The sequence below is a fragment of the Penicillium pulvis genome (genome assembly GCF_028828015.1).
Source record: "Penicillium pulvis strain IBT 33274 chromosome Unknown contig_12_segment0_segment0, whole genome shotgun sequence".
NCBI lineage: Eukaryota > Fungi > Ascomycota > Eurotiomycetes > Eurotiales > Aspergillaceae > Penicillium > Penicillium pulvis.
The window spans coordinates 3,483,014-3,504,411 of record NW_026643072.1 but is presented as its reverse complement, the minus strand read 5'-3'; the positions used below and the strand labels follow the sequence as shown (position 1 = coordinate 3,504,411).

The 21,398-nt window shown below is 47.9% G+C and overlaps 10 protein-coding genes across 10 annotated transcripts; 2 read left to right on the top strand and 8 right to left on the bottom strand.

Annotated features, from left to right (window-relative positions):
* Positions 1–149: 149 nt before the first annotated feature.
* N7503_002528 (FAD binding domain-containing protein) lies at positions 150–2,055 on the bottom strand (the record flags this gene model as incomplete). Its single annotated transcript, XM_057062075.1, has 2 exons — positions 150–1,365; positions 1,415–2,055. 2 exons carry the CDS (start codon positions 2,053–2,055, stop codon positions 150–152), a joined length of 1,857 nt encoding a protein of 618 aa, XP_056926037.1.
* A 1,131-nt stretch (positions 2,056–3,186) lies between these two features.
* Positions 3,187–5,049, bottom strand: N7503_002527 (fumarate reductase/succinate dehydrogenase flavoprotein; the record flags this gene model as incomplete). The annotated part of the gene is made up of 1 exon (XM_057062074.1): positions 3,187–5,049. The coding sequence occupies one exon, from the start codon at positions 5,047–5,049 to the stop codon at positions 3,187–3,189; it is 1,863 nt and encodes a 620-aa protein (XP_056926036.1).
* A 1,086-nt stretch (positions 5,050–6,135) lies between these two features.
* N7503_002526 (uncharacterized protein) lies at positions 6,136–6,683 on the bottom strand (the record flags this gene model as incomplete). Its single annotated transcript, XM_057062073.1, has 2 exons — positions 6,136–6,521; positions 6,578–6,683. The coding sequence occupies 2 exons, from the start codon at positions 6,681–6,683 to the stop codon at positions 6,136–6,138; spliced, it is 492 nt and encodes a 163-aa protein (XP_056926035.1).
* A 906-nt stretch (positions 6,684–7,589) lies between these two features.
* On the top strand, positions 7,590–8,565 carry N7503_002525 (SDR family NAD(P)-dependent oxidoreductase; the record flags this gene model as incomplete). The annotated part of the gene is made up of 3 exons (XM_057062072.1): positions 7,590–7,641; positions 7,696–8,009; positions 8,125–8,565. 3 exons carry the CDS (start codon positions 7,590–7,592, stop codon positions 8,563–8,565), a joined length of 807 nt encoding a protein of 268 aa, XP_056926034.1.
* Positions 8,566–9,028: 463 nt separating this feature from the next.
* On the bottom strand, positions 9,029–9,929 carry N7503_002524 (SDR family NAD(P)-dependent oxidoreductase; the record flags this gene model as incomplete). Its single annotated transcript, XM_057062071.1, has 3 exons — positions 9,029–9,460; positions 9,511–9,824; positions 9,878–9,929. 3 exons carry the CDS (start codon positions 9,927–9,929, stop codon positions 9,029–9,031), a joined length of 798 nt encoding a protein of 265 aa, XP_056926033.1.
* Positions 9,930–11,539: 1,610 nt separating this feature from the next.
* Positions 11,540–14,002, bottom strand: N7503_002523 (uncharacterized protein; the record flags this gene model as incomplete). Its single annotated transcript, XM_057062070.1, has 6 exons — positions 11,540–12,029; positions 12,077–12,312; positions 12,379–12,442; positions 12,818–13,156; positions 13,246–13,530; positions 13,899–14,002. Coding segments are annotated over 6 exons (1,518 nt in total), but the record flags the coding sequence as incomplete, so codon positions are not given.
* A 517-nt stretch (positions 14,003–14,519) lies between these two features.
* Positions 14,520–15,784, bottom strand: N7503_002522 (uncharacterized protein; the record flags this gene model as incomplete). The annotated part of the gene is made up of 6 exons (XM_057062069.1): positions 14,520–14,602; positions 14,686–14,772; positions 14,821–14,895; positions 14,954–15,080; positions 15,141–15,628; positions 15,700–15,784. 6 exons carry the CDS (start codon positions 15,782–15,784, stop codon positions 14,520–14,522), a joined length of 945 nt encoding a protein of 314 aa, XP_056926031.1.
* A 516-nt stretch (positions 15,785–16,300) lies between these two features.
* N7503_002521 (zinc-binding alcohol dehydrogenase family protein) lies at positions 16,301–17,381 on the bottom strand (the record flags this gene model as incomplete). The annotated part of the gene is made up of 2 exons (XM_057062068.1): positions 16,301–17,183; positions 17,239–17,381. The coding sequence occupies 2 exons, from the start codon at positions 17,379–17,381 to the stop codon at positions 16,301–16,303; spliced, it is 1,026 nt and encodes a 341-aa protein (XP_056926030.1).
* An 876-nt stretch (positions 17,382–18,257) lies between these two features.
* Positions 18,258–19,751, top strand: N7503_002520 (questin oxidase family protein; the record flags this gene model as incomplete). The annotated part of the gene is made up of 4 exons (XM_057062067.1): positions 18,258–18,408; positions 18,527–18,829; positions 18,896–19,243; positions 19,345–19,751. 4 exons carry the CDS (start codon positions 18,258–18,260, stop codon positions 19,749–19,751), a joined length of 1,209 nt encoding a protein of 402 aa, XP_056926029.1.
* A 446-nt stretch (positions 19,752–20,197) lies between these two features.
* Positions 20,198–21,283, bottom strand: N7503_002519 (GTP-binding protein; the record flags this gene model as incomplete). Its single annotated transcript, XM_057062066.1, has 1 exon — positions 20,198–21,283. One exon carries the CDS (start codon positions 21,281–21,283, stop codon positions 20,198–20,200), a length of 1,086 nt encoding a protein of 361 aa, XP_056926028.1.
* Between the last annotated feature and the right edge of the window lie 115 nt (positions 21,284–21,398).

Below are 21,398 nucleotides of genomic sequence, written 5' to 3'. Positions count from 1 at the left end.
TCTCTAACAGCCATAGAAAGCCGAATTTCAAAAATTGTTGCTAGAAAGAATTGGGAGACAAGAAAGGCAGTAATTCTCGGCATTGAATTGATGAGCGCCTAAGGTTGAGCAACTGTCAGTAACTAAAAAAACAAAGGCTAACTGATAATCTATTGTTGGAACTCAGCCATCCTCTCCAAATTAAAGCTATTGATCTGAGCATCTATTCCAATGGTAGACGTAAACACGTCCTTGGGCTTTTCTGTCTTCGTAGCCTGATTGATCGATGATTCTGATGACAAGTCGAGGCGCCCTGTGATGACTTCTAAAACGCCTTTCGCGACTTTCAATGACGACATTTCCATCGCTCGCCAGGCTACATGATGATCTGGCCTTATAAGAACTAGGTTTCGTTCATACAGCCTCTTCGCATCATCCTCTCCTGAGAGATCGACCTGGCGGAGACTCAGCCCTGCCGCTCTGGCAGCAGTGACAATGTGAGTTTGTCCCACTTCCTGGTTGGTGAAAACCAGTAGTGCCCAGTGTTTACCAAATAAGTCGAAAATGCTTGTACCGTCGGTCAGGTAAAGGTGTGGTGCTCGACTTCCCGGCCAGGTGGTGGGTGTGTACTTGTGAGGGTTGAACTCAGGCTCGATGCCATCATCTTCCCGACAAATGACGACGGGCGAGTTGTATCGATAGCCCATTTCAATACCAAGGTCTTTGTTTTCTCCGTCGTGGAGCTGATAATAATCGTGGATCCGCTTACGGAGAGCAAGGGCTGCCTCGTCATCACCGTCGACACGGCGAGGGTCGCCACCACTTAGAATATCTTTTAGCCCGCCGTGGACATTGAAATGAACGCCAGAGTGCTCTACGTTTCGAAGAGCAACAGGCCTGCGCTCTAACTCGTATGACTTTAGCAGACCAGTGCCGCCTTGGCCGTTAATGACCGAAGAGAGCTTCCAGCCAAGATCGAAGGCGTCTCCGATTCCCATGTTCATTCCGTAACCCCCAGTGGGGATATTCTGATGTGCTGCATCGCCGGCCAAGAACACTCGCCCGGTTGACCCGACCCAAGTGCGGGCTACGGCAATATTGGGCCTCCATATTGAGCGTACGAGTATCTCGTCGATCTCGATGCGATATGGCCCGTACAGGCCGCCGAGGACTCTGTAGACGGCATCATAGGAATCAATCTTCTCGGGCTCAGCATCCAATGGTAGAAATAGGTGTGTGGTCCAAGTATCCTTCTCGTCTTGAGATATAATGGCAGCTTCAAATTCTCCAGATACCCCGAGGAGAAAGATGTGCCAAAATCTCCCCTGTTTATGCAGACGAGTGAGGTCACGAGACTTGAAATGCACTAGCAACGCACACGAAGGACTGTACTGAAGTGTTAGCGCTATTTAGTCACAATCAAGGAAGTTCTCACATTGGGCCTCCATCGATGGGGATGGATAGAGAAGTGCGGACCCTGCTGGAAGCGCCATCACAGCCCGCCACATAATCCGAGCTCCATACCGTCTGCGTGCCAGTAGCGACATTCGTTACAGTCGTCTTGAGGATGTCACTGCTTTCCTCAACTGACTCTACTTTAAAGCCGTAGTTTAGATCAATCAGAGGGTCTTCGTCGCATATCGCTTTGAGCCACTTCTCGAATATTGCCTGTGAGACTCTCTGCCACGGTTCTTGAGGCTGGGTGCCATCATTTGTTTTCAGAATTCGCTCCCGGAACTTTTCAACACCAGGTAACTCCCACTGAGTGAGTACCTTAGCAGCTGACAAGCCTGTGGAGATGAGCACATTCTGATCAATGTCACCCGGTACACCCTGTTCTCGCAGGCTGTCGGCCAGGCCTATTTTGCGGAAAAGTTCCATAGACCGCGCGTTCGTGAGATCCATCTTAGGCCACTTTGTCGTTGTCAAGTTGCGCTCGAATAGTACCGACTTGACACCATAGAAAGACAGGATGCGTGCAAGTAACAGGCCGACAGGCCCACCGCCGGCGATCAGAACAGTGCCGCTGGGTAACGCCTGCGTGACGCCATTTAATCTCTCTGCTTGGGCACACATGATAGAATCGTTTTACTTCACGCGGATTTGGCTTGCGGATGGACTATCATGCAATGCGGTTGTGAGATAGGAGTTTGCACAATTTTTAAAAAGACTTGGAAAATGGATATACATATTAACCTACCGATAATTTCCCATGGTACCAGGCCGAGCTCTGAGCCCGACAAAGCTATCATCAGGAGCTTGTACCCTCCAGCTCGGTTTTACGCAGACCCTGTCTCTTCCTTACTTTTACGGTCATCTTGTGATCAGGGGCGTCTGGCCTGCGCACGACTATCTCGGGTACGTTCATTGGTCTACGATATGAGCAAACCATCGAGAATAACATAAGCTAAGCGATTCATTAGGAGCGCGAGCCACAGCCCTGTCTGCGGGGAAGGTGGTTCTGCGCTCGGGTTCAGTAGTCAGCGAAGCCGGACCCCGAAGCCGCTAACGCACCCCACAGTTAATCGTGGGAGACGAGAAGTCTCTGTATAATTCTACGTGGGTGGCGGACAGCGGATGAGAGAGTTTCACCCCAGTTTCCCCGCATTGTCTTTGACTTTCGGTCTGTGTCGGGTATCGGGGGAACCGGCGAACATGATGCCTCGATCAACCGGTCATCGTAATGCGCACGCCGGGTATGCTTGCCCTTATTCAGGGAAATGAGCTCCTTTTGCATACATAGGCCGTGAATTTGGAATACAGCTGCCTCATTAATAAGCGTAATATGTCGGGTCTCTAATCTTTGAGTAACACTGGAATACACATTATATTGGTGAGAGATTAAATTATTGTTGCAATGAAAAGAAAGATCATGGCACACGTAGGATCACCCTGATGGCATGTCGTGCAGCCAAACTACTAAGGCCCTCTTAACAGCTGTGAAGTCGTGGCTTAATCGAACACAATCAAATTTTCAATATCTTTAAGGCGAGATTTTAGACTGTTTCTCGCTACATCTTTGCCACTACGTACACCATGTGCCAAGGTGGGTGATTATATATTTTAGGCACTCAAGGTCATCATCAAATTTGATCAGGCACAGTCATTGTAAGCCTTGTTTGACGAAGACGTTGCAATATTCTATGTCGAGAGACTAACGGCATGAAGATAGGACCTGAAAACTATGTTCAATTGAATGCTTTGTAGCTAAAGAGGTTGGTCGTTCGCCACATGTTCAGCAGCCCGGAAGCCGAATGTCATTGCTGGGCCAATGCTCGAACCTCCCCCAGGATACTGACCTCTCATGACTGAATTTTGATCACACCCAAGTGCGTACAGCCCAGGAATTGGCTTCATTTGATTGTCGAGTACCTGAGCGTCCTTGTTTGTTGTGACACCCCACATAATGCTGACGTTTCCTGGAACCAAAGGGAGCGCATAAAAAGGGCCTGTGACACACGGTGCGAGGCTAGGGTTCGGCAGAACCGTTGCGTCGCCATAGAAGCGGTCGTAGATATTCTCGCCGCGTTTGAACTCATCATCCCGACCGGTACGAGCACATTCGTTGAAGTGACTCACAGTCTCCTCGAGGCACGTGGGATCTACTTCGATTCTGCGAGCCAGCTCTGTGAGAGTCGAGCCGCGAACCAAGTAACCCTGGCGAAGCAGGCCACCTATGGGAAGCGGCCATGGCAATGCCATTCCCATGCCATATTTGCGTAGAAAAGTCCGGTCGGCGATAAAGAATGCACGCTTGATGCCTCGCTCGTGCATCTTGCTGACGAACTCCTGATATGGCTCGCTCTCATTGGCAAAGCGCCTCCCATCGGGGCCGACAATGATACTTCCTGGTTTTGCTCGATCGAGAGCAAAATGTGGATAGCGCCAGACCGTGCCGTCTGGGCGATGGAGCAGCGAGATTGGGGCAAATATGGCGTTTTGCTTATTCGGTGGCGGTATGTGCGCTCCCGCTTGCATGGCAATAGAGATGCCGTCCCCTTGATTCCCTCGCGGTACCGCAGTCCACTCATGAGGAACGTATTTCTGGCTGGAGGGAGACCTCCCAAGCCCTCCGCTGGCGAGCATGATACCACGGCGTGCCCGGACGCGGGCGCTCTTACCGGACCCGCGGGACACGACCAGACCCTCAACGCCGTCTCCAAGGACTGGAGCAATGGCCGCACTGTTGCGCCAAAAGTCGACACCCTGCAAAAGGCAAGTCGTGTAAAGCTGTCCAATCAAGGCGTTACCGTTGGCCATCTCGGCACCCCTTCCATAACGTAGTAGGTCAAGAAAATACCGCAATATCTTGCGCGTGCAGTAAATGAAGTTGGACACGTTCTTGAAAGGCGCTGTCAAAGTTCCGAGATCCGCCGGATCTGCCTGCATCGTACCCAACGCACTAAAACCTTTCATCGGATACCGAATCTCTCGAATGCGCCTTCCGAGGTCTTTGCCGTCGAATGCATGGGTCAAAATCGTGCGACCAATGCTGGAACCTGGCTGGCCGGGGTGATAGTCGGGCAGTGGAACGCCTTTGAACTTGACGGCAGTGTGCTCTTCCAGCCATTCTACCATCTTTGGGCCCGAGTCAAGGAAAGCTTGCATCTTTTCGCCAGAGACAGCGTCTTCACCAACGATCTTGGCCAGATAACTCTCCGCTTGGGAACGTGAGTCTTGCACCCCGATACCGGGCTGATGCTTGTTGCACGGAATCCAAGCGCCGCCTCCTGAAAATGCCGTTGTTCCCCCGTAGAAATTGGTCTTCTCTAAAACGAGAACACGGAGGCCCTTTTTGGCAGCAACCACTGCGGTCGTAAGGCCCGAGCAGCCGGAGCCGACGACGACGACATCATACCCAGCGTCATATGTGCGCGCAGTCACCTCGTCTTTGGAGTCTGTCACTTTGAGCTTTGCTTTAATAGCAGACGTGCCGAACGCTCTTGTTTCTTCAGAATTGGCTTTGAAAGCTCGTCTCCAGCTCCGAGAGAGAATATTGCTGGAAAGAGGAAGACACGGCAGCTGCGAGCATGGCCATTTTCGAGCGGTTACGTGCGTTATGGCCTTCATGGATCGAGTGAGATTGGCCGGACCGCCTCGAGCTAATAACAATCTGACACAAAGTTGTTATAGCCCTATGTTCGCCAATATCTTTTTGGTCTATCTTGTTTCGGAGTCGCAGACTCTTGTGTAGTCAATACCAGAGATATTGGAGGAGGTATTTGAAATTCTGCAGTTGAAAGAGCCATCGGCAATGCCACATGGAGTAACCATTATGTGGCCAATCATCTGGATCCATTTCGAGGCCCTTGGCAAAGCTGTTGATAATGCATGTTTTATGCTTACGTGGATGTTTTTTACCTCCCCAAAGCATCGGTCCAATAAAGACGAGGATTGGTTCAGTTCCACGCACTAACTTCGGACGCTCTAACCTCGGAACGATGGTACGCACTTTGTCCAGAGGAATCACCCCAGGAATCTCCAAATTCGTACAGAAGCATGCTGGGCACCTTAGAAATGTGGAGCTTTTCCTCTGCTTCCCCACCATCTTTGGTTCCAGAGTTCCCCCCGCACAATCCGGGGTAGACCGAATCCCCGCGGGCTTGCGGGCAAACGACTAACGCTGATTGGCCACAAAGCCGACGGGCAACCCCAACCTTGAAGAGCTAGTGGAATCCCTCCATACTTTTTGCACAAAGACTATGTGTGCACTAGAGCATGTTTGTAAGGAAGCACTCTTGTCGCGAACAAATAGTTGAAGGTGCTGTCATGATAGAACCAGAAAAAGGCACCGTAGTACAACCTTTTCCAGATCACCTGAAGTGAAAACTTTGGCAAACTTCCTCGATAATGTAATAATTTCTTTCGACCCAGAGCAACGATATCTGATTTGATGGACCACGGCGTGTTTATGGCAGCAGACTTTCAAGTTTTGTTCATGGGGTTTAATCGCTAGGGAATTACCTTGAAAATTACGCACAGTTGTAACCAATTTTCGTACACGGTGCTCATAATAATGGCCGGGTGGGCTCTCAACGTCTGGCATTCAAAGAGAAATAGAGTAATTCAAATTAGAGTAAGTTTTCACTCATGATCTCTGTAGTTACATTATGCGTAGGCACACCTTCATCGGTGTTCAGAATGTCCCACGTAAGACTAGCCGACTTTAAAAATCTTATATGTGATTTCAACCTGCGTGCCAGTCTCGAGACATTTGGCCTTCCCGACTGATAGGAACACTGCATCATTTACCCATGCAAATTGGCTGCTTCGGCTCCAGATTCTGGGCGTGACGTACAGGTACTCTTTATTGAAGTCGAAGCTGCTTCCTGGAGTTCCTCCAAATACTTCGTTCGTTCCATCAGAGAGACTGAACTTCCCTAGATAGTGCATGTCTAGGTTGAGACCTCCAAGACCTTTGGAGCTCATTCTGGCATCGACCGTTGCGGTCGTCTTGTTTGCACCCAAGTCCAACCAGTCGGAGATGGACGTTATTTCGAGCCTAGTAGATCCATCGGCAGTTTCGACATATCCACTCTCTCCTGCAAACTGGTTAGTCCCAATAAATAATACACTTGATTTGAAAATGAAGCCACACCATTGAGGACAGTAATGGAAGCATGTTCATTGCCAGGCCCCATTCCTGTTGGGACGGGTATCATGACATACACGTTGAAAACATGGGTCAAACTGGGAGCAGCCATGGTGGATAAGCAATACGTCCCTTTTGTTAAGAAGATCAAATGAGACCTTCAAAGACGTTCTCATACCTGGTGCTCTTTTTAAGTGTATCTCGAATTTACCCCACAAAGCTAAGATCGTTCCCTTAACAGAAGGGACTAAATATTCCGAACCCGAGCCCGAGTGTAGACTCAACCCTGAACTCGGGGATCAGAAATCAGCTAGAATGAAATTCAAAATTAGCTACTATTGAAGTATCATAGTGTAGCTAGAAGCGCTGGTACCATTGCTGGCTAGTACTGGTTTTCGGACTATATTCATATGCCCATGTAGAGACTACTCGAGCCAGTTACCGATTTATCAATAGCTTTAAAAAAGCTTGAGAAATAACGCGCCGGCTTGAATCAAGCCGCAGGTGGATTTAATTTTGAGTCTGGGCGAAAGTAGGACGAGGGAAAGCAACTGAAGACCAATATATGCAACACGTTTACATAGTGATCTCCTTGCCGAATCCATGCTTTCTCCCCTGTGACTGACCTCTGAGCATTATCACCCGGGCTACCGGCATGGGCTTAAAAGGTGGCTAATGAGAAACCTCCTCGAGACCGCTGTGGGGACCAAGTCAAAGCGGCCATGGCAAATGATATGCACCAGTAACTACAATGGCCCAGTTTGTGCGGAGAATAGTACCGGCATAACAGACCACGGAACAGCGAAGATCGAATTCCACCAATTCACCTTAAAAAGGCTACGGCCTCTTACTGTCATTTTACGCCCTCGGGTATCTCAAATTTTAAGTGCCAAGCTAGGATATCTTAGTGACAGCAAGTAATCTACAAAACCAGTCTACTATTTTGCTACTTGCTGAGCCAGTAGTAGCCTATTTTCCCCCTCAACAATACCAAACCAACCTTTGATCAACACAAAATATGGATCCCCTTTTGGCTCAAGGAGTAGCTTTGATTACTGGCAGTGGATCAGGTACATGCTCCTGCGTGCTCTCGCTAGAGACGGGCTAACAAGTCCCAACGTTAGGCATCGGGCAACAGATTGCAGTCAAGCTTGCAAGCAATGGTTGCAAAAAGCTATTCCTTGCGGATATTTCAACTGCAGGTTTTGACGCGACAACAACAGCTGTCAAAGAGGTTGCTAGCGACGCCGAAGTCGCTACTTTTGTGTCCGATATATCTGATGAACAGTCAGTGATAGCCATGATTGACGAATGCGTCCACCAATTTGGACGAATCGACTTTGCCTGTAACAACGCAGGTATGATTACAGGAGCTGCACTCACGCATGAGATGGCAATCGACGCGTTTGAGCGTTTGATCAACGTAAACACAATAGGAGTAGGTTGTCGCGTCTTACGCCTTTGTGCGACCCCGTTCCTTTAGGCACCACATCCACTATATTTCCTGTGATACGAAGCTCTTGCATACTGGACACTGCTGACGGCAAGCGCAGACTCTTTTATGCCAAAAGTACGAGGTCAAGGTGATGCTCCAGCAGGAGCCACTATCTGTGTCGGGGGTGAAACATGCTCCTCGGGGATCAATTGTCAACACAGCTTCTATGGCTGGTCTGTCTACGATGCCTGGTATCGCAGCCTACACTGCCACCAAGCACGGCGTCATTAGCATGACGCGGGTTGATGCTCGTCAATATGCTGAACAAGGGGTCAGAATAAATAGTATCTGTCCAGGCTTTGTGGATACGCCCATGCTGAGAGGCGAGATGCCGGATGAATGGGTGAAGGCGTCAGCACGCAATGCACCCATGAATAGACTCGTCGATCCTGCTGAGGTGGCCAATGGCGTCGTCTTTCTCTCTGGAAGTCTTGCGACTGCCGTGACTGGCGTTAGTTTGCCTGTGGATGGGGGCGCGCTCCTGTACCATATTGTCTAGCCTTTGCTTACTTTGGAAAATGAATTACATCTTACTTTCAGGGATAGTATTACAAAGCATCCAGAGAAAAATCCCCGTCAGTTAGGAGTCTTGAACTGGCGTGATGATGTCAGTCCACAAGTTTGTAGCCGGGGCAAGGCTCAGCCTGAGCCCGAGCCCGAGCCCGAGCCCGGTCTAAAGGCCCCGTAAGGCTTGATCGTCACCCCGATGCGATCCCTGGCGCAGGAGCTGCTAGAATGTCAAGGCTTGGTCACGGACTAATTTCTGTGGGCTCAGCATGGGCGGGTCGCTCTACATCGGGCAAATCTGCCAGTAGGTTTTCACGTCGCCCCTGGTAGCTGCGTTGACAATACGAAGAATTCAGATTTGCGAAAGAAACTTGTCAAATTCTTCAAGACCCATATTCCTCAAGTTGATGCTAAGACAATAAATCACATCATGCGCAAAATCTAGCATGCTTAAATCAAAACGGACCAGTGCTCAGCGCCAGTCCACCGTCGACAGGCAGATTTACACCCGTAAGATAGCAAGCCATAGGTGAGCTGAGCCAAACGACTGCGTTGGCGATATCATCCGGCCGCCCCAGGCGTCTCAGAGGCGTAATACCTGCCATGATAGACATATGCTCCTCGCCCATGACATTTGATAGCATTGGCGTGATGATGTTCCCTGGCGCAACACAGTTGACCCTGATTTGGTGTGGGCCGTAGTCCAGAGCGTCACCCCGGGTCAGGCCCAGTGCACCACCCTTGGTTGCAGAGTACCCTGTCATACCTGGCATTGCGATCGTAGCACAAAGGCTGGCCACATTGACGATGCTGCCCCGACTCTCGAAACCATCCAATGGAGACTGTTTGAGCATTTGACGGAGTTGTGCTTGTTCGCAAAGGAAAACCTGTACCCGAATCAGTGGAGGCAATTGCTATGAGCGTATACACTTCGTACTCCTTTTAAGTTGACAGCAAAACATTTGCTGATTTCACTCGATTTCAGCTCAACGGATGGGGTTGGCTGGTGTCCATAGCCAGCGATATTAGCCGTGAAGTCTATGCGACCAAACTTCTCTACCGCCGTCGCATGGAAACTTTCAACCTGATCTATATTTGTCACGTCCATCACGGAAGTTACGACCTCCGATGTGGGATACATCTGTAGTATCATATCTCGTGTCTCATCAAGACCGGCAGAGGACAGGTCCCCTAGGACGAGTTTGCGACATCCGTCCCGAGCGAATGCTAGAGATGTCGCTCTTCCGATGCCTGCTCCCTAGTCAAAATCAAAGTCTTGATCAGAGTGACAGAAGCAAACCCACCCGAAGCGGCACCTGTGATACAGGCTGTTCCGTCACGTAAGTAGTCCGCCATAATGTAGACAAGGGCCTTGGTATAGCCAGTAAGGGGGAATTGATTTTCTAATGTTCAATCTTTTTGAAGGTAGCATTTACCTAGATGGCTTATATAAGTAGAACTTTACACTTCTCCTCAATGCATTCCATCAGTAGTTCCGGTGTCATCGCCTCAGTCGCCTCTATTGTCTACTCACGCTTAGACTGCTACAAGGTCCATGCGAGCCAAGCCGACCCAAGCCGGTTCTTGGGCTCGTCGTCGGTCACGAGTCTATGTGGGCAAATAACATATCGTAATTTACATGCGAGCGGCCTAGCTGAATACTGGACCCACTACGGTGACCAGCCAGTTCAATCAATTCTCTCGCAGTTAAAAACTCCTTTTCTATCTCAAAGAGTAAAACCAATAAAGCAAAAATAAATTATCTGAACATCGCTAGTATTCAAGTTCTCAATCAAGTTGTTTGGGAAAGGTCGCTTATATATAAAAACAGGAAAAGGAAAAGGATACAACAAAAATAACTAACAAGGCCGGGGGTCGAACCCGGATCGCTGTTTCGGCCCCTAAAGACCCCAATTACCTGTTCTCACCCCGAAGCAGTTGTGCTACCCTTGCACCCACCACCTAGGGGATTGATTGTGGAGAACACTGGACCCACCAAGATTACCAGCCAATAACATCAGCTGTGTAGTGGAGTAAAGGTTGGTTTTCTATGTTTAGAATATCAGTTTGAAAGTTGATAGTATCAAAGGTCACGGCCGTGATGTTCGGTGAATGTCTCCTATATTAAGAAAAAAGGAAAGAAAGAAGTCCAAGACCGGGAGTCGAACCCGGATCGCTGGGGCGGCCCCAAAGGAGCACGATCGAGATCGTCCCTCAACACCACAGAATGCTACCATTGCACCACCTTGGTGATTTTTTGTCAAGAAAAAAGAAAAGCACCAAGCGCTAGATAGACTGGTAAGTCTCAGGGCTTTATGTAATAGATTGTGCCTGGGTCCCCTGCTCTCATCAGCACATGCTGAAGCAAGCGTTTGGATGCCAACTGCGAGATGGGGAGAAATGGTGATGGTGAGAAAATTCGAGGAGTGTGAGAAAGCTTTCTGATTTGGGGGTTGGCCCCGGCCCGTTAATGTTTTCTCGGTTATCAAGGGCTCCACTATTGCCTCTAGCACTATTTTCGTTCCCTCCACTTTCATTGATCACATGTGGTTTTGATGACCTCAGGTTTTTTGGCTGTGAACTGCGTACTAATTGTATTTGTGACTGTAATCAGATAGTTGATATATCCATGGATGGCTTCATTACTACCAATCCCCGCTATGCCTGCTCGGATTGAGATATCATATATCATGACACTCCTGTCTCTAATGTTCCGCAAAGGGTAAGCTAGATCTCACTTGAGGTGTACCACTTGGCGATGTATTGACGATCATTATCGTTTCTGGTCGGGATTTTGACCGGCATTCGGATCTCGGACCCAAGCACACCTACCACCACCAGCTCGATTGAGGCCCTGGTCATTCTAGTATTGATTGAGATGACATTTTGGTGCAACTTGATTTTCTCCTTCTTTGAAGACTTGCTTTGGTGGAACCAATTGACTGAAAATAGAACCTAGCTCTGAATTAATCAAAAGATAGTGACGCCCCTGCATTGTATGTATTATCCCATTCCATCCATCCCAGCCAAGGCTGCGAGTCAAAAAGTTCCCACACAAGATCGGTTCCCCATGCGGTCTCTTCATCCTGGTAGGAAGCATTTTGACCGACAGAGCTACGCTGCTGCGCTTGACCGAGATTCACGCCATCTGTGTTGTCACTGAGAGGTTGATTTTCAAGTTGCGTGTGACACCTGTCCGCAGGGGAATTTCCGAGAATAGAGGAGAGCAAGGACTGGGTTTGAGATATATCGTAGTTTCTCTGCAAAAGAGGGGAGCATAGATCGAGAAAGGACGAGAACAGGCGGTGTAGCTTTGAAATCGAGGGATTTGTTGTCGCAGATCCTTGAAGTCCTTGGGTGATGGCACGCATCAATGAGAAGTCCTCCTTATCCGAGGTGTTTACAACATTGCAAAAAAGAACGAAGAAAGGACAAAGAGGGTGAAACAACATGGTCCTGGGGCTGTTAGAACAGACAATTCAACTCTTGAGTATCCTACATACCATGTGAGAACATTGGGAAGTGTTTCCGGGATCTGACCATCGATAGAAATTTTGTCTTGTATTGTTTTGAGGGCAACAAATGCCTTCCGAGCATAAAGCAGGCATTCTTTACGGACGAAAGGGCCCTTTGCCGAATTTGGATTGGCGTGGAGGATGGTAGTCAAGATGGCATAGTAACTGAAGTCAATGGCTAGCCACTCATACTCTAATTCGCTATATGGCGGGTGCAACCGACGCTGAGGGAAATGTTACCCAATGCCATGTGAAAACCAGTCAGATCAAGTATATGTCTCTCCTCTTACCTCTTGTAATCCAACAAATATTTTGAACATATCTTGGCTAAGGCTTTCAATGAGAGCGACATGACTTGTGATTCAAGCTATGACGTCTCAAAATAATATCAATAGCAGACTCTTGAATTTGCGCAAGTTCAACAACTGATTTCATGATCGCAGTAAGAGGGACGAGAGGGTCTATCGAGACCAACTCTGCCGGCTTGATTTTCAGCGTTGGCAGTGATGGAGGCCGAAGGAGAAGCAGACTTAGAGACTTGTCAAGGTAAAAGCACGTCACTAGAGCCAAATGAATATTGTGCTCTTGCTCAGTTGAAGGAAATAAATCCGTTGTGGTGTGGTAGTTCAAGGACACCATATTCTTTGCAGCAAAGGCTGCCAACCTCCAACTTTGAAACATCTCTCCCCGTATCTGCATCAAAAGTGCCTAGAATGACTTTGTCAGTACCAGTGTGTTGTGCCTAGTTCAACAAGATCAGTCCGTTTGATTAAACATACTCCTGATAATAGTGCCTGCACAAGAGATAAACTTGGAGGAGCTAGAATGTTGATTTTGTTCAAAGCATTGAGGGCGCTAGCTTCATATTCCTTTCTAGAATTCTGGAAATGGTCTCGAAGACGTTTAGTGTGCCCAAGTTCAGATACGCGAGTAACGAAAAATTTAGCTTTTGTGTATGCACAAACCCGATAATGCACAAGGGTCTGCTCGTCGATATCTCCCTCGACCAGAGCGAGGCACATGTTCTCCAGTGTGGACGAAGAGACATGATCAGGCCAGAAATATCGCCTTGGGAAGTCACGATAGTTTCCAGGTCCTTACTCGTCAGATAAAATTCTGCAATTCGATGATGATCAACACTTTCTCCTCTGAATTACATACCGATGGTCATCATATAGAATATTTCTGGTGAAAAAGGGCGTAATTGCGAGTCTTTCTCAGGGAGAGGTTCGCCAAGGTAGGCAGGTTCTTGGAATGTATTGCCTGGCTGGAAATTTCGATTCACGAATTCAGCTGCAGCTTTTAAGACAGCATATCTGTGCTGTGAAAGCTCTGTCCTCAATTTTAATTCCTGATCCAGAAATTCAGAACCTTCTGAGATTTGATGGCTTGAGTCATATCGAGTGGAGGATGTTGTATTTGCTGGGCTCTTGGAGATGGCACTATCACTGGGTTCAGCATGCCAGAGCCTCGCCTGTTGAGTGCTAGAGGAATGGCGATGGACGTTCGTCACCCCTTCTCCTGACACAAGGCTGGGTCCAGTATCTGCGTTGGGAAATAAAGATTGAAGTGGTCTACCTTGGTCAGTGTGTAAGCCGCGCTGAATGACTGCTGACCATTCATTCTCTGCTAGATTCTGTCCACCATAATTAGCGGTGGATGATAGCAACTGCTGCGATGGCTCTGCTCGCTGGGGTGAAACAGCGGCTGGGCGCGAGCGATTTAAAAGACTGCCCCGTGCCGTAGGTACTCTACTCAAAGTAAGATTCCGTTTTATTGAACAGGAGAGAGGCACAGTCATCTTGCTCACCGAGATCGGGCCTGGCGCCCGCGAGGCCGTCTGCGTCTGTTTCGACAACATTCTACCTGAGCATCGACGCAATTCATACATGGGTCTTGTCGATCACATTTGACCTACGCCAATCGTATTAGCTCCTTGTATATGAATGTCAGCTATGACAGCACACTTTTCGCGCATGACACAAGTCGCACTATCCGAATATTAGCCGTTCTGCTCTTGAGCTCCGAACCCGACTTGATGACATCACGGGATAGACCGTGAGACGCAACACACCGATACAGGAGGCATCGCTCAGCCACTCATAAGAGTCGCCCGCCAAGTTCTCTAGAGGCCGGTACATTCGCTTCGGCTAGAGAAATGGCGTCGGGAATTCGATTTTACTAGGCATTTCCCAGCCAGTGCAGTAATGTCACGAAAGTGATTACAAATGTCCGAAGTTTCCGAACACCGAGTTTCCGAATTAAAACGGAATAGTTTATTACGAGACCTTCCAGTCAGACAATGCGATTAAATCAATGGACTAAATCAAAATAAAGAGGAAATTAATATTTGCTGCACGCTATCACTCCACAGTGAATATACGACATTAAGAAGGCGCAGACATGGCCAAATTTACAAAAAGATATCAGATTAGATACCCAAAATTTCCTTACTGACTTCCCAAAGACGTTCTGCTTCTTTCTCATCTGAGGCGAATGTAGCGGCGGAATGAACTTTACAATCATTCATGTACGATCCTGAATGGGCTGTTTTTGACTGTCAAATCGCTCGAAAAGCGTGAGGAACGAGGACATACTTTGTAAGGTAGGATCCAAGGCAGCAACTAGCATTGTGGAGCATCCTTGTTGCTTCGGTTTGGGTTGAATCGACTCGGCATTGGGAACTTGAAGTTGTCAACTTTCGATCAGCACTTTCTGTATATTTGACTTACATGAAAGGTGGGCCTCAATCAGGGCGGGTTCGGGGAGGGCACTTTCCATGTGCCTTGCCAGGCCGGTAAAGATGACTGAAGTGGCATTTAGTGATATGGTCAAGAATGCTATTGTTGGGAAATTTTAACTGACTTCCTGGATGGAGAGACAAGATAGTAACCTCTTCACTGGGAATTCTCGAAGCCAAAGCCTTAGTGATTAAGATGATCGCAGACTTGGACTGGGCATAAGCCCGCCAAGGGTGATAAATCGCGCCGTTCTTTTAAGAATTAAATCTCACATGAGGGAAATATAGATTCACCGAGGCATTCAAACTTACAGTGAAATTAAGGTCATCCAGGTTGACTGCACTGAAACGGTGTGAGGCTGCCGACACATTTACAACCCTAGCGCCTGGACCAGACTGACGGATTCTGTCCATCAGCAACGTAGTCAACAGGAAATGGCCAAGATGATTTGCCGCGAATTGGAGCTCAACTGGAGAGCCTCTCTTGTCCTTCCATTCTTCAACAGGGGTGTAAGGGCATGCCATAACTCCGGCGTTGTTGATGAGAACATGAATAGGTCCAATCTGAGGATTTGACAAGACTTGTTCAGCAGCTGCATGAATAGAAGTAGAGCTACTCAGATCTATAGCAAATAAGAAGACCTGAATTGATGGATTCAGAGCTTGAATCTGAGACATGATAGGCTTGATCCGAGATTCATTGCGACCGAAAAGTATTAGCTTGGCTGGATTTGCATGGCGTGCAAGAGAGAGTGCAGTTTCTGCGCCCAGTGAGTCAACGCTTGGGCCAGTGATAGCGACTGAACCATGAGTGTCCGCATTAGTGAGGCTCCAGGCTATGCAGTGGTTATAACATTCGGGATGAGCATACAAGTTCGGCCCTTGACCTGGTCAATGAAAGACTGAACCACTTCATCGCCTGTCGTGTCTTCGTTGAAGCGTTCTGAAACCGTCATGATTGTTCGAAGTTAGGCTTGGTGCTTTTCTTTTTTACTGGTGAGATGAAACTTCAAGAACAATAGCTGTTGCTCACCACAATAGGTATTATTATATTTGGCTAGTTATAACAACCACGATCCTCGTGACTAAGCGGCTAAGTGTCGGTTTAATGGCAACCAGTGGGACGCCGAGATTTTGCTTTTATACCCGACCTGGATGCCGATCATGAATTCAGAATCCGAGACCCGAACTATATTCCGAGAGCTTACTTGCAAGTGTGCAAGTGGATAATAGAATTAGTCACCGCCATATTTAGAAGACCTGGAAGATCAGTTCTTGTAGTTCTTATACAAGCACGGTTAAGGAATTCGAAAAAGTGCAATATGTATATTGAAACACTCCGTCAGGTTGATATCTACCATCGAAAAACGAAAGTAGAAGTGAAAGATCAAACAGTATCCGGGCGTGAATTAAAAGCAACATTTATCAATGTTCAATTTTTAAGCTCTGTAAATGAACTACTTGCATCTGCTTTACTCATCTTGCGGGTTGACCACGAACTTCTTTCCAGGAACGTCCAACATGACATCAAGAACTTCCTGTACACTATTAAGCCCATGCTCTTTCTTGATGATAATACTCGGAATGATCCGTCCGTTGCGCAAGCCCTCTGGGAAATATTCCTCGAAGAACCATCGCCGGATCTCCTGGTTATCGTCCTCATCGAACAGCGACGCATAACTCGCAAAAAACCTTTCGACAATTGGAGGGGTCTGAGGAGAACCCATTAGTGGTAAAGTTGAGTGGTAAGAGGCATTTTTGTCTTCAAACATGGCTACCATGATGGCAGTCACGGGTGGGGTACCGATCGCGTCGAAGACGGCATCATACGGACCATGCGACTTGAGGCTTTTGACCACCTGCTCCTGAGGCAAGGTATGATCGATGATATGGGTTGGGCCATGCTGCTGAACAATGTCTCTATGGCCAGCTGACGAGGTGGTGATCACTGCATATCCAGCATCCGATGCGTACTTGACGGCATACCGCCCACAACTTGAAGATCCCCCATAAATGAGAACTCTCTTACCATTTGGTGCGGCTTTGCCCGTGATTGGCGGTTGAGCCAAGCCCATCTTTATAGTCAAGGCAGCGACAATGGTGGCCGAGTTGGTGATGGCGACGGATGCATCATCTAGTGACATACTCAGGTCGAGCTTCGCAATGCGTGTTTCGCGAGCGAGAGCATATTTCTGATAAGCGCTGAAACTGGGATCGTTGTCATCTCCATGGGATTTGCTCACGACCACACGATCGCCAATTTGGATAGAGGTCACTCCAGGACCGACTTGCTCCACAATGCCCGCAAACGAGACCTCGAGAATTCCGGGATAGGGAAATGGGAGTGCAGACCATCTAGCAGTTTAGAGTCAGCCGTACCCCGCTGTAAACAAGTCGAATCATGCCGTACTTCTGTATTTTAGGCTCAACGGGATTGAATCCAATTGACTCTATCCGCACCAGGACCTGTCCGGCGTCCGGTATGTATTTCGGGGCCGGTCCGATCTCGACAGTAGACTTGGGAGATGTGATCCAGGCGGCTTGATTGTCCATGTCCAAAGCGTCTGGGGTGAAGTAATTGGTCGATACTTCTTCCGTTTGTTTGAGAGACCGAGTTCTTGTGAAAGTGATCAAAAGTGAAGCAGGGAGTTTCTTTTTTTAACATGAACGTTCGCGCTTTCAGTGCGTGATCTAGCTTACTTTGTACGGATACTAGACAGTGCTGAATTCTGCTCAGTTTATAAGCATTCGGACAAAAGAAACCGAGCAGGATTTGAGACTGATTCTTGGTCTCCCCAACGGAGGAATGTTTGGAGGGCGGCGGTTTACTCTTTGCGGTCGGACTCGGCTTTCGGATTGTTCAATATCATGTTTTGAATCATTTCAAGGTTGATCTCTAAATGACAGTCTCATTACCAGCAATACATGTTGCCCCAAGGTGGGTCGGATTTAAGCTTTAACGCCGTCAAACTCTCACATCGAAATGTCCGAACGAAAAGGGACTAGCTCATTTCTCTTACTGATCTCTGGAACTTGTCCAGAGAAGTATCGTAAGCATTATATTTAGGCGCAAATAAGGCGTCACAGATCATTTCTTTTGGCAACTCTCATCTTCCGAGCTCGTGCGCTAGCATATAGGCCTTGATGCGACGACAGATTCTCAACGGCTCACATAGCGTATTGAAAATTCCGAACTATCCACCCTTTACATCACTGTCATTAAATGACAATTTAACTCAAATTCAAAACAGGTCATTTGCCACGTTATCACTGAGAGACAATTGGGGTGCACGGAACTTGGCTAGATCGACCGGTCACAAGACTGCCAGATCAAATTCCAGACCATTGAGAAATTGCTTTACATTGTTGGCAAGGCTCTCGACTACCAATAAAAACCATAATAGGGCCAAAGTCACGAGTGTATACAAAATGGCGACTGCGTACAAGATTCACGTGTCAACACAAGATGCGGGTATCTTCAATGCGGGTGTCACTAAAGAGGCGGCCATGAAGGTCAATGAGGTGCTGCAGGATAATCTGGAAAGACATCATATCGTCTACAACATGATGGGATTTCATAGTAAGTGTTACCTTGTCCTATGGTATAGACCCGTGTGCAGTTCACGTGTGTTCATTCACTCGTGATACCGCATATCGAAACATCGCAAAGCTTCGAGTTACTGACAATACGATTTTAGATCATACACCCCACCATATCCTCACCTTATTTGCACTTAGTGCATCCGCAGACCAGATTGAAGAAGCCTACAGCAGGGATAGAAGCTATCAGAAACGGGCACGACACACCAATGAAGCGATAGTGGAGGAATTGTATGACAAACAACTGTTCATGAAGCATTTGCAGAATGGCCAAAATTATCCACACTTTTTGGCTTTCTTCCAGCTTGAGATTAGCCAGAAGGGGGTTGCCAATGTGTTGAATGAATACTTGTTTGTAGAAGATGAGTGTGCAGACGAGATGCTTTTGCGAATGTTCACTGGTGGGTAATCGATTACCCTTGCATCGTCGAGGACTAAATATACTTACTTAATATTTTGTGATACAGGTTTGTTACATCCGATTATCCATCTAGGATTTGGCATCGAATTTAATCAGCCAGCCCTCGTGGCCGAAGGACTTGCCCAAGCTTGTCTTCATGCAGATTGGCTTGGCTTGCGTTCACTGCTTCCACAAGCTGAGCATGCAGCAGGTGGGATTGGCCAGTCTGGTGGAAAATCATTGTTTGAACTCTTGGATGAGATTCAAGAGGATTTCTCTCAAAATTCTATCATGGAAAGAATACGAGGAGCGTTGACGTCTCGAGCGTCCGAGAACAAGCTGAAATATATCAGTCAATTCAAGGTCGCAGAAGACCAAATGGAGGAGAAATTAGCGGAGATGATGAACGCTGTTAGTAAGTGACATGATATCTCCGTGCCAGTCTTTACCCGCGAGATGCGCACGCGACGTGATAAGCGATTTAAACGGATATACTAACCACGTTGACCCCCAAAGTATACTATACCGCGGCTGCGCAAGGCTTCCAGAGATTTGATTTTGTTTGCCTTCACGCTGTGACTTCATCCATTTTCTTCTCTTCTTTGCTAGCGATGCCCTCACCGAGTATACGGACCAAGCTCCGTTTGCTTGAGTGGAAGGGCCGGATGGATTTGATGATTTACATGGAACAAAAATCCTCACCACTATCTTTGTCTAGTATCAAAAACACTCCAGCTCGAAAAGATTGGCCGGCTATATTCCACAGCGGAATTTTGCATGGTGATGACGGGCACACGGCGAAGCTCATTCGCGCGATAGCGCATGCGGAACAGGTTTGTCGTCCATTTGAAAAGCAGAAAGATTGGAGAATATCAGGTGATATGTGGCTCAAGATTGGAAATATGAGTAAGCTTCTCGTTTGAATCATTTGTTACAGGAGATCAATATTGTCTGCTTTCTAGTAAAATGGACGCGATGGATTCATTCGGTACCATTCGCTAACAGCTATTCACGATTGATAGTCAATGCCTAGCATTTCGAGAAAGCCATATCACAGGGCTTATATATTTTGTGATATAATTAGTTGGAAGGTTATTTGAAACTTGAGTCGGGGCTAGGAAAAGCGAATTTGCAATTATAAACGACACGGATTTCTTGTTCCAAGGCTAAACGCAACATAGGTCGATGTGCAAATTTTCCAAGGTTTTATTCAGGATATACAAACGCCACGATCCCCCCAGTCTGAGCCTGTTGTATCCATAGGTATTCTATAGCCTTTATATATCTCCTTCTATACACTATATGCCCAAAATTACGATAATAAAAATGAAGTACTATATAGCGAAGCCTGCTCCGCTACTCTATATCATCAAACCAACCGCTCCACGGTCAACTCCGCACCATCAACGGCTTGCACCAAACCACCTGCCTCCAGCTTCTTCTTCCACTTGGCAGACTCATAGCGAGCCAAAATGAACGTCAAGCGAGCAACCACGTCCTCCTCCGCAGACTCAGCAACAACCGTCGACGGCGTGCAAGTCCACCGACCAAACGCCCAGTTCAAAATGTAGTAACGACTGCCGGACTCATCACTCTTCTGTCTTGAAGCCTCAAGATCATCTGAAGTCTCACCCAAAGGTGTCAGCGAAGAGCACCGAACAATGCCCTTGATTCGGTAGACTTCCTCCCGCTGCGCAGACGAAAGCAAATTCTCCAATGCCTGCACATCCACCACCTTTGACCCCTCCGCCTTCAACATAACAGACAAAACCTCAACTTCAGACTGATGATCATGTTTATGCCCGTCATCATGTCCATGGCCAAGACCATGATCAGCCTCCTTCGCAAACATAGCCCCATCAATTCCCAACAAAACATCCACATCAACTCGTCCCTTTTCGGACTTAACCCAAGGCGTCTCAACACCCAAATCGCCGACACGATCCAGACAAACATCAAACCGCATCTCGTCACAGTGCTCCCACTTATTGAAGACGATCAAATCCGTATACTTCGCCTGGATCTGTGCCGTATAACTGGTATCCTCATATCCTTCCCAATTCTCAACATCAATCACGCTAATGACTCCGTCGAGCACGAAATTTCCGCCCTCTTCGCGTGCAAGCCGGTTCACCTCCATAGCTAGTGTAGCAGGGAATGCGCTGCCGCTCGTCTCGATGACGATGCGGTCGGGAGAGACTTCGGTTTGGAGTTGGTTGAGGGCATCGCTTAGTTGGCCGACTAGATTGCAGCATATGCAGCCATTAAGGAGTTCGCGGACGCCGGAGATGGATTGTGTGGAGGCGAGTTGGGAGTCTACCGCTACGTCACCAAATTCGTTTTTTAGGAGGGCGAGTTTGTAGGTTGCGGGCAGTTGGGGAATGAGGTTTAGGAGGAGGGTGGTTTTTCCTGAGCCGAGGAAGCCGGTCACGATTGTTATGGGGATTGGCGCCATTTTCGCGTGTTTTATAGGCTTGGCTTGTGGTGCGTCGAGGGTATCGAGGGTGGATTGTGGTGTTCAAAAGTTGGAAGGGTTTCGGTCTAGGATTGGGATTGCCGCGGGGCAGACG